At 44.0% G+C, this 11433-nt stretch overlaps 2 protein-coding genes across 2 annotated transcripts in view; both read right to left on the reverse strand.

Annotated features, from left to right (window-relative positions):
• Nucleotides 1–963: 963 nt before the first annotated feature.
• LOC308143038 (saccharopine dehydrogenase-like oxidoreductase) overlaps nt 964–11433 on the reverse strand; it is a 31629-nt gene continuing 21159 nt past the window's right edge. The window contains exons 11-21 of the mRNA XM_080513696.1: nt 7053–7165; nt 6891–6971; nt 6663–6792; nt 6526–6575; nt 6024–6154; nt 5757–5874; nt 4520–4639; nt 3470–3526; nt 2832–2943; nt 2279–2360; nt 964–2178 (exon numbers count right to left, since the gene is read on the reverse strand). Of these exons, the coding sequence (XP_080369822.1) occupies nt 2049–2178; nt 2279–2360; nt 2832–2943; nt 3470–3526; nt 4520–4639; nt 5757–5874; nt 6024–6154; nt 6526–6575; nt 6663–6792; nt 6891–6971; nt 7053–7165 (1124 nt within the window). The 3' untranslated portion in view covers nt 964–2048. The remainder of the gene's footprint in view (nt 2179–2278; nt 2361–2831; nt 2944–3469; nt 3527–4519; nt 4640–5756; nt 5875–6023; nt 6155–6525; nt 6576–6662; nt 6793–6890; nt 6972–7052; nt 7166–11433) is intronic.
• LOC308143148 (tubulin alpha chain-like) lies at nt 8778–11378 on the reverse strand. The gene is made up of 4 exons (XM_080513857.1): nt 11288–11378; nt 10112–10334; nt 9884–10032; nt 8778–9812 (listed from the first exon to the last, which is right to left on the reverse strand). Exons 1-4 carry the CDS (start codon nt 11288–11290, stop codon nt 8835–8837), a joined length of 1353 nt encoding a protein of 450 aa, XP_080369983.1. The 5' UTR covers nt 11291–11378; the 3' UTR covers nt 8778–8834.

The raw sequence follows: 11433 nt of genomic DNA on the forward strand, positions 1-11433 counted from the left end.
CGCATGTAATATTAAAGACTCCCTCTCTGTATTCTGTCAGTGTGTGAAGTGGTGGACATTTTGTAGCTAGCTGAATTGATTAAAAGTAATAAACCCTGGTCGCACTGGTGTCTGTCGTTATTGCTCACAGGCTTCTGTCTCCCTCCCTAAAGTCCAGGGCGACTTTTACAGGCGAACATGTCCCCATTTCCTCTTAACAACCAACCACTGCACCTTAAGGGAGGTCAGCAAAACCCTTCGATTAGAGCACTGACAGGCCACATTTTCATCTCTCCTGTGGTTTTATTACAGCCGAAAATACAGGACGAGTGAAAAGGAGGAGGCTAATTTAGCCTATGGACACACTGAAAAGCTAACAAGTCAAATATTATGGAGAAATTGACAGTACAGTGGAAATATTGTTTTGGAATTAGCATTAACGGCTTAAGCACGAAAACGTTGACTTAGGAATTGGATTGAAAATCACTTTTTCGCGAAACAAACTAATACCAACCAGAGCGGATTAATGAGAAATTATGGCCCAAATGAAATTCAGTGAATATGGTGCATGCAAGACAAATGTTTTATTAAGAATGAGAAAGAATGACGCAGGCTCAGCCCTCCACACTAATCTTTTTTTTTTTGTGAAATTTAGTGATTTCTAGTGATTATATGAGGTTGTCAGAGAGGGAGTTTAAACTAACCTACACCAACTTTTACACCACGTGAACGTTTGGCAGTTAAACACCAAATCTTTATAATCCGTCAGATTCAAACAGTTATTAAAAGTTGTTTGACTTGTATTCGCTCAAACAGAAACGCTTTGGCTCTCATTAATCTACAATATCGAGTACAGTGATGTCAGACGACTGGCATCTGTATGCATTTTCTCCATGTGGCCTTGTGAAGCCTCTGCCCTGCATCTGCCTCGATCAACTGAATGGATGAAGAAACCAGCAGGGGGGCAGCGGGAGCAAACTATTCATCCCAGTTTCCACGGAGGTTTGTTCATTTTGACGATCAACCAACAGAAGAACTGAAGAATGAGCTCACTGATGGAGGTAAACATTACCTGGGAAGAAAAATTAAAAGGCAAATGAGCCAACTCGTGGTCACAACTCAGAGTTTTGGCCTCTGGGGAGCCAGTAAGAGATTTTAAGCTGAGAAATGATGCTTTGATAAGCTATAATACACTTTTAATCCGGTCGAATGCATCAGTGCACCTAATATTGAGCAGTTCCAAATCATTTTTTGTACTTCCCATCTTTATTTATAAAGCCCTTTCATACAACCTTGTTTGAAACAAAGTGCTGTGCATTCAAAATATAACACATACAACTAAAACAGGTACAATTAAAAAAAAAAAAATAATTGTCGTCTCATGCTGGGTCGAAAGCCAGTGAGTAAAAGTAGGATTTAAGATGGGTTTTAAAAGTGGACAAAGAAGAGAACTGTCTCATATACAACGGCAGACTGTTTCACATTTCGTTGAGCTTGGATTTGATTTTGGTCCTGCCAGGAGCAGCCGATCAGCTGACCTGAGAGACTGAAAGATATGGTGGAACCAAACCATTCAGATATGTAAAAACCAATAAAAGATTCAAATGAACATCTAAAATACACAGGGCAGCCGGTGCAGCGAAGCCAGAATGTCATATTATCACTCGTACGTGGTCCAGGTAAAAGACGCACAGCTGCATTTCGAACCGGCTGCAGACGTGAGAGGGGAGACTGGCCGACTCCAGAAGAAAGTGAAATAGTGAGCGGCATGTGGCAGGAAGCACAGGGACCAAACCCCATCACTCCAGTTATTTAATTGTTAAAATGTTTTTAAAAAAAAAAGTGGCATAACCAAGTAGGCGTCATTCTCTTTCAGAGATACATCAACTATTGTCTGAAAATAGATGGAGACGGCAGGTAAAACCCTCAATCTGATTAAATATTCCCTAATTTTGACAGTTATGTCATAGATATTTATGCGAGGAAAAAGAAAACTAATCTTCCAAGGTTTTAGGAAGTGGACCGTTTGTGTCTAAATGACTCGATAAGTTGCTGCAGATGTTTCCAGTCTACGTGGAGGTGGGAGCTCCCGCCGCCTCCTCCTGGCCGCTCCTCACCGAGAACTTGATGCCGTGACCGTGGAGCCGGTCGATCAGGCCGGTTCGACAGAAGGCCGCCCCCGGTGTGTAAACTCCTCCCCTGTGGATCACGTCAGACGGGCAGAGATAAGGAGGAGGTTCATTACCGGAGCGTTTACAGGGAGGCGGAGGCCCGAAAAACTGTGAGCGACTGCACCGACCTCCTGGGGAGAGAGTGCACCTCGTCCAGCACCGTCACGGCTGACTGGACCAGCGCAGACACCGTGGCGACGTAACCGGGCTCTGTTCACAAGCACAGGAGTCACAGCAGCGAGTCACAGCGAGAAGGCTGTCCTGATTTCAGACCGAGGCTTTTCGGTGTGGTTAGAGCTGTTAAATTCACAATGCAGGTTCATTGTTTTGCTTATTTTGAGTCTCCAGCCTGGAGGTTGGAGAGGCGGACTTCGAATGCAGCTGAACCGCTGAATCCCTGTGCTCAGGGTGGCTCGCTAATAGTGACGAGCAACAAAAATATTTGAACGAAAATACTTCAATCCAGTGACACTTGAAATATATTTTACATTAATTGCACAATATATACATATATATATAATTTGATCTCTTAAGTCGTTTAAAAAAAAAAAAACCACAGAATCTCAAAAACATTTGATTTTTGCTTGTTTTGTTTCTTCCAATTTTACCCACTAATTGTCACAATTATTATCATTTTTGCTTCACACGGAGAATATTTCGGAGCAAACAAAGTGGCCTCACCTGCTCCCACGACCTGCGTGCAGATCTTGGCGTTGGGCCGTCCCTCGGCGGGATCCGTCCCCTCTGAGTACCCCTCCCCGTAAAACGTCATGCTGAAACAGGTTTCTTCAATCTGTCGAAGAGGAAGACGCACGTCTCACCTCAATGTGAAGCACGGCAACAAATACTGTGAATGTTCGTGCCCACGGAAGGTCAACATCTAAACATTTCAACAGTGCCAAACCTCCTGAAAAATGGCATAAAGTGTTTGTAATTTGTCACCAGCATCTGCCGCTTTGGCAAGTGGAGATGCTTCCATATCGAAATGGGTTATGAGAAATGTGGCAATTTCTTCAGGTTCATTCAAACATTATGTCATTTTTTATCATATTCCCACAACCCTCCCCCCCTAACCATTTATAATATTTGACACTTTGACCTTAACTAAAATGCAACTTTCACCAACTTTGAGGCTTGAGTCTCCTGGAAGGGACAGGAAGCCACCAGAGATATCACATTCAACAGTTATCAGTCACAGACTACAGAGAAATGGTGAAATGTAAAAAAAAATAAAATAAAAGTACAAATTCTAATGATTTATTAATTTAGTAATGATTTCAGTCTATAAACAATGAATAATGTGTATATCTCAGTGTTACCTGTTTTGTGGTTGGACCGGCTTTGGAGAACAAACCAAAGGAGAAGAATGACGGAAACTTTGAACAAAAAAAACAAAACAGGATTAGATTTACAGTAAACAGAGGAGGAAAGGGTGCTCAAATATTCTACTCTAGTAAAAGGAAAATTACTTGGATCCGATATTACTCCAGTAAAAATTATTATTATTATTTCTACTCAGTAACAGATATGATTGAAAGTGTAGTGGAGTACGATACTTAAAAAAAATAAAAATACTTAATTTGAGTCAAATTACAGAGTTTAAAAATGACTCAAGTACACGAAAACAAATAACTAAATTACACTAACGTGAGAAAATGTGGTAAATGTATGCATACAAATAAATCACTATTTGTTGTGTGCACCCTTAAAAGCATGAGTACAAACTTGTACTTGCAACTTGCTTGAGTCTGTGTTGAAACGTTTGGCAGAACACGTCACAGATCTGGTTCAGATTCCACAACAGTCTTTTGGATCTTATTTATTAAACACTGGCTGTACGTTTGGGGTTCGTTGATTTGTTTTCTTAGGCTGCAGATTAAATTTGGAGCCAATCAGACACCTTCCAGCTACCTTTACATGATGGATGAGCAGCTGCATAACTTACCTGCTTAAGATTCCGCGTGCACATGATCCACTATCTATATACACAATACATTTCCTCCCTGACTGTTATTGCTTACGACTAAACCTGATTGTGCCCTGAATTAAACTCACAAACTCCCTCGGGGCTCAAACGATGTCCTGCATGTTTTGGGTTCCTGAAATAGTCAAGATAAATTATCAAACTTATCACTATTGTATGCATCGCAACGCTCTACGACTATGAAACTTTATGAGCGCCGCCTTAATTTTATAGGGTAAGTGTGACTCAAGACAATTTATATTTGGTGGAAAGTGGGGGGAAAAAAAAGAAGCTCTTCTGTTCAGAAAGAGTTAAAAGGACCACAATGTGTCTCAAGAAATAAAATTATCTATAAGGAGACTCGGCTGGTGTTGTGTGGCCGGACAGAGAGTTCAGCCATACTTACTGTAGTCAGCAGTTTCCTTCCCAGGCTGAATTTAACCATCGCCCAGAAGAGGAGGCCGCCACACAGGATCTTGATCACCGAGAGGAGGCCGCCGACACCGACGAAGGCACTGTACTGGACCTGTGGAGACGGGGAGGCGAGGTGGAGGGGTGAGGAAGTGCGGAGACGATAACGAGGGAAATTAAAGTTGACAGGATCGGGAAGAAGATAAGGAGAGGGAGATTAAAGGTGCGGGAGAGAGAGAGAGAGAGGGAGAGGAAATGAGCAATGACGGACAAAAAAAATGAGAGTGAAGTGATTAAAAAGTGGAAGAAGAAGAGAGGGAAGTGTAGAGGTGAGAGAGGGAAGTGAGTGAGTGACGGAGGCGAGATGAGGTGTCAGAGGGAGTAATGAGCAGTGAGGGAGAAAGTGATGAATCACCACACACGACTCCACATTTTTTTTTGTTCCACTCAGCTGGTAGATGGCGGTCTAAACAACCTAATGAGATAACTTCCAATAAGTACAGCGTCTCCAGCTGTGATCAGGAAGCCCTCGGGGAGTGAGACGGCTCACCGGGTGACGGCAGGAGGAGCTGAGAGAGCAAAAGAAACTCCTCAGTGTGGGTGGAGAGATAGAAGCCCCTGAGTCAAAACAGAGGGGGTTGTGGGGGGGGGGGGGGGGGGGGTGAAGCTCTCTCTAGGTGCTGCACAGTGGTGGTTTCATCTGGTTTGGTCTGTGAAAAACAGCCGCGATGGCAAATTGCTGATAAAAATCCATGAGCGTAAATGAGGAATGGATGTCGCGGGTTTCAGCAGGGATTTGTTTTCCGAGCAGTTTTTTTTTTAAACTTTCCATACGGAGAGGGCCTTCGCCACTGAGCCACTGATTATGCTGACTGGGGCCAACTTCTGTACGTGTGTGAAGACAAATCTTGATATAAGATATGAAACACAATTAGTTTGTGTGAAAGTTAATAAATTAATAGAGCATCGAAACTCTTCATTTGCCCGTGAGAGAGTCACTGTGAAAGTATTGACGACAAAATGTAACCATATGATTTTCATACACAATTATCAAATCCTGAGTTTGTCTGTCTCAATGTATTTGTCCTGTGAATGACTGGCGACATGCCCGTGGGATATCCCGCCTTCACCCACTGTTGTATAGCAAGAGCAGCAGCATCCAGAGGCCCGACATGGAATAAAGCGTGATACAAAAAAAAAAAAAAATAACTGTTGTGTGATGTTGGACTTACCGGTGAGCGCTGCTGATCCTCATAAAGGAAACGTTGGGTTCTCCTGACGACCGAGGGGTCCGATCCCATGAAGGGGATGACATACTGATCCATCTCTTTACTGAAAAACAAAAAACCCCTGGACACACACACACACACACCCCCACACACACACACACGCACATTCATCACCAAACCGTCTCTGCTTGTACTTGGCTTCTTCGCTGCCAGACCCCATGTTCCAATAAACTAAAGTGCCAGACAGTAATTGCTAAATTATTGCCTCACCTCTTCTCCACTTTGGCTCCGACGAGAGGCAGCGGCTTGTGGCCAAACTTCCTCCTCAGCTGGCGGAGGGATCTGTTGTCCGCGAAGCCGTACACCGCAGACTGCCAAGTGGCGTCGTGGCCAGAAGTGCCCTGCAAAATCATGACACTGTGTGAATCGATAACACACAAAACCATCCTCAATTTACACTCGGTAAAGTCTAAAACTTCCAACAGAGCAGCTATGAGACAAAGCACTGAGTATTTGCCATTTGACACCAGCCTCAGTCTGCTAACTGAAGACCATATATAGAAATTTATTAAGAGATAATCCAAACAAGATAGATGTCCAGTTATATACACTCTGTGTGGTTCATCCAAACTGCTGCAGAGGTTAAAGCAAGTTCTGATGAAAACAAAGTGCCAGTTTGTTGTGTACAATGGTGTTCTGAAAGAAAAGTGTTCACCACTGACTGCAGCATCAGGCAGCCGAGACGTTTTTAATTCGTGCTGGTTCAATTTACCTCAGGTCCACTGATAATGTTCATGAAGCTCTCCACTGCTGTCAGAGTTCCTGAAATCCACAACAGATTTCCAAATAAAAAAAAAAATCTGTGCAAAAATAAAACAGAACGACTGAATGGTTGGTTGTGTTTCCCACCTTTGAACTGCCTCTGTGTGTAGATAATACCCAGATCTGCAGGAATGGAGTCAAAGCCACAGCTGCCGATCACATACACTCCTCTGTCCAAGGCCTTACTGTGGTACTCCAGCTGCATTCGCTCCAGGAACTGTGGAGAGTGTATGCACAAAATATAAACATGCCATTACAATGCACTGACTCCTCGATGTGCAAATACCTTGTCTCACACCCTCCTCTAAATCCTACCTGAGGCTCCCCGCAGATGTCCAAGTAGTGAGCTCCATTCTCTATGCAAGCTCTGACCACTGGCTCACCATAAAACCTGTACTGAGAGGAGAAGGGCAGAGTAAAGACATCTATGTGCAGTTTATTAGGCTCGGGTTGTGCAAAACACCGTTTCAAACTTACTGGTCCAACACAGTTGAGAATCACCACACTTTGCTGGCACATGATGGCCAGCGATTCCTCGATAGACACATCTGCAACAACGATTTCGATGTCTGTCCTCAGCTCCGGCATCGCTGACAAGAGAGGGAAAAGTGGAAACGTCTCACCGACAGTAAAGTTCGTCTTCACACAGATAAATGAAGATCGAAACCTTATGGGTGATATTTTATTACAGTCAACTCTGGAAAGAGTTCAATTCAAACATTAAAAAATAATGGAAATGTTCTATCTATACGGAACTGTTTATATTTCTTGACTGGTTTTTATAATTATGACCTAAAGCGATAACACATCTCAAAATATCATGAACGTTAGCTAAACTTGAAGTCTTTATTCCTGCAGTGCGAAATAAATTAATGTGTGGAGTTTAGCACAAGGTATATGAAGACTTATACTGTATATGTGTTGCCAAGTTGAATATAATCAATACTGATACTATAGTTTTAATATAATCAGTTGATGGTAATAAGTATAATTAGTCAGGGAGGCCTATATAAATACTAAAACCTGCATAATAATGTGGGGATCTGTGTGAAGTCTGTCGAGTAATACGGTCTACATTAACCACAGATGTTAAGCAGTAATACAAACGTCCATTTATCATGTATGACACTTATTAGTCAGACTAATGTCCAGCAGTACAGCTGAGTGACCTGTTAATATTTAAATGCAGCTTGTAGATGTGGAGCAGAACAATCACATATATTTAGAGGTCAAATTCAGAATGTGGGTGTGTGTGGAGCGACGGTCGTTGCACGGGGCTGCACCGGGCTCCAGTCTGACAGCGGACACTGAGCTAACAGTTAGCCGCTACACGGGACACCCTCTCCGGACACCTACCCAGCCTCTCTGCGGCTCTCCTCAGCACTTCCTCCAGGCGCGGTCTGCTTCTCCCGGCCACGGCCCATTTCAGACCGCCGCTGCTCTCTGCTGCGCACCGTGCCACCTCTTCCACCACAAACTGTCCGGTGAAGCCGGTGGCACCGAAAATAACAACGTGATACGGCCTCTCCGCCGCCATTGTTTTCGTATTTATAAACAACTTTATTCCGGTGTGCAGGTTGACTTTAAGGCTCCGCCCATTAGTCACATCGAGTTGGTTCCGCCCCCTGATTGGCCAGTGGAAATCGTACGTCACGGTAACCGCCATATTGGACCGGGCAACACTGACAAATCATAAATATGCGAGTGACAGCACTACAGCAGTAATATGTCTTTATTATGATGTGGGACAGTGGTAATTTAATAATAAATAAAAAAAACATCAGTGGAAGGCGTGTGTATAAATTATACTCTCCTGTAAGTCATTACCTGTAATCTGCCTCAACAGAACAAACTAACTATGAGTGAACAGCCTTTTATAAAACTGGCCAGGATTTGGTCTGTTTCAACTGTGGCTAGTTCCTCAATGGAAACGATTTTCAAGAATAGAGTACTTGAAGTAAGTAAGTGTTGAATAAAAAAAAAAAGAAAATCATAACAATGCTGCCTCCAAGTGGCCAAAGAAACATTTCTGCACTTAAAAGCTTGAATTCCATTAATTCAACCTCTAAACACATTTACATTTTTTGCAAAATACACCTTTAAGTCTCAAGTACTCCTATTGAGAACCACTACCCTAAAGGTTACTGCAAACAGGATACAACATTATATCCTGCCATATTTTAAATGAAGAGACAATTTGTGCAGCAAGTAAAGACTTTATTTTTGACATGGAGAGAAAAAAAAACACATGACATATGCTTAATACTCCTCTCCATCGTCTTCATCTTCTCCTACACTATCCGCTCCAACCTCTTCGTAATCCTTCTCCAGGGCAGCCATGTCCTCTCTGGCCTCGGAAAACTCTCCCTCTTCCATACCTTCACCCACATACCAGTGCACAAAGGCACGTTTTGCGTACATCAGGTCAAACTTGTGGTCAAGTCGAGCCCAGGCCTCTGCAATAGCAGTGGTGTTGCTCAGCATGCACACTGCCCTCTGCACCTTAGCCAGATCGCCACCAGGAACCACAGTGGGAGGCTGGTAGTTGATGCCCACCTTGAAACCGGTGGGGCACCAGTCCACAAACTGGATGGAGCGCTTTGTTTTGATTGCAGCTATGGCTGCGTTCACATCTTTAGGCACAACATCTCCACGGTAAAGGAGGCAGCAGGCCATGTATTTACCGTGGCGAGGGTCACACTTCACCAACTGATTGCTGGGCTCAAAGCAAGCGTTGGTGATCTCAGATACCGAGAGCTGCTCGTGGTAAGCCTTCTCTGCCGAGATGACGGGGGCATAGGTGGCCAGAGGGAAGTGGATACGAGGATAAGGCACCAAGTTGGTCTGGAACTCAGTCAGATCCACATTGAGGGCACCGTCAAACCGGAGAGACGCAGTGATGGAGGACACAATCTGACTGATCAATCTATTCAGGTTGGTATAGGAGGGGCGCTCGATATCGAGGTTCCTACGGCAGATATCATAAATGGCCTCATTATCGACCATGAAGGCACAGTCTGAGTGCTCCAGGGTGGTGTGGGTGGTCAGGATGGCATTGTAAGGTTCCACCACTGCAGTAGACACTTGGGGAGCTGGGTAGACCGAGAACTCCAGCTTGGACTTCTTTCCATAGTCCACAGACAGGCGCTCCATCAGCAGAGAGGTGAAACCAGACCCAGTGCCACCACCGAAGCTGTGGAAAACCAGGAAACCCTGGAGGCCAGTGCACTGGTCAGCCTATGAGAGAAATGTCACATTATTGGTAATTTTCAAGGAATATCTCACGAGATTACTTCAAAATAACTTACCATTTTACGGATCCTGTCCAGAACCAGGTCAATGATCTCCTTGCCCACTGTGTAGTGTCCTCGGGCATAGTTGTTGGCAGCGTCCTCCTTGCCCGTGATCAGCTGTTCAGGGTGGAACAGCTGGCGGTATGTCCCACTACGCACCTCATCTAATAATGTAGACGAATATGCAATCAATTGACCGAGTTTACAGTTCCTCACTTTTACCAGATTAGGAACCAGTCTTACCAATGACCGACGGCTCCAGATCCACAAAAACTGCTCTGGGGACGTGCTTCCCAGCACCGGTCTCACTGAAGAAAGTGTTGAAGGAGTCATCCCCTCTACCAATGTTCTTACCACTGGGCATCTGACCATCTGGCTGGATGCCATGCTCAAGGCAGTACAGCTCCCAGCATGCATTGCCAATCTGGACACCAGCCTGACCAACATGGACTGAGAGGCATTCACGCTGTGGAAACAAGACAGTCATGTGTGTTTTCTTAGTTTTCTCTAGGTGTAATATGGAAGAAGGAAACAAAATATCTCTTGTGAAGCAACATCTTGCAGTTCTGGAGACAAAAGTCCCTAATCAAGTCAGCCTATAGCTGGGGAAAGGGGGGGAGGGGGGGTGATCTCATGGACATTTCAAAAACAGCAGACATTCCAGGCATGGTTGATAGAAACAATGTGCCGACGCTCAGTAAGAGGAGCCCATCATTACTGCCCAGAAATATGTGGCTGAAAGAGAAACAAAGCCAGAGAAACACTGATAATCAAGTGAACAGTCAGTCTAGTTTTGACCTGCTGAGAGTTACTCATCACATGTTGAGGCCTGAGTCAATACAAGGTCCTCATAGGAAAAGGGCTCTTTTGTTGAGAATCAGACACCAGAACATCATGACTAGTCACCAGATCAGTTTCTCAAGCATTTTCCCTCTGAAGTGAACCCTTTTATAGAGATATTGTGCAGAGGAGGTTTACCTCAGGCATTGAATGTACTTTGAGAACAATCCCCCTTACATCAGAATTCAGTGATTACACAAACACAGCTGATGGATCCACAGAAGAGTAGCAGAATGAACACACGCCCAGTCCTGCAAGATTAAAGGCCCTAAGCTTTGTGTGAATAGGGTTTGTTTAAAAAGCCTGTGGTGGCAGTTTCATTTCAAGGCCTGGCCCCTTCAAAGAGTAGAGAGCTTCAGACTGAATGAACACTTGGCAAACTGGGTCAACGTGAGTTGGAATGTCGGAATGCAGGAACTGGACTTGAACGCAAAGCATTACAGCAAAACATAAGAATGTTCTAAAATATCAGCTTCCAAAGTCAAATCCACTGCAACCCACAGGATGATTAGACAAATCACTTTCAAATAGTTAAAAACAAACTGTGAGGAGGAGTTATTCAAAACCCTGTGAACTCACCATGTTTCCTGAAGTTGAGGAGTTCTGGGATTTTTTTCTAAGTTGAAGAATAAAGAAGAGACGGTGAACTCTCAGCGTTGGCCTTCTATGAGTCCTGAGTGAGAGTGAATGAAGGAGTGCAGCTGTGTGGGCGTTTTTTATAACAA

The sequence above is a fragment of the Blennius ocellaris genome, assembly GCF_963422515.1.
Source record: "Blennius ocellaris genome assembly, chromosome: 18".
NCBI classification, from domain to species: Eukaryota; Metazoa; Chordata; class Actinopteri; order Blenniiformes; family Blenniidae; genus Blennius; species Blennius ocellaris.

Coding starts and splice junctions, on each gene's coding strand:
- LOC308143148 (XM_080513857.1), bottom strand. Junction 10,033..10,111: donor TCTGGAGCCGTCGGTCATTG/GTAAGACTGGTT, acceptor CTACATTATTAG/ATGAGGTGCGTAGTGGGACA. Junction 9,813..9,883: donor TGGACAGGATCCGTAAAATG/GTAAGTTATTTT, acceptor TTTCTCTCATAG/GCTGACCAGTGCACTGGCCT.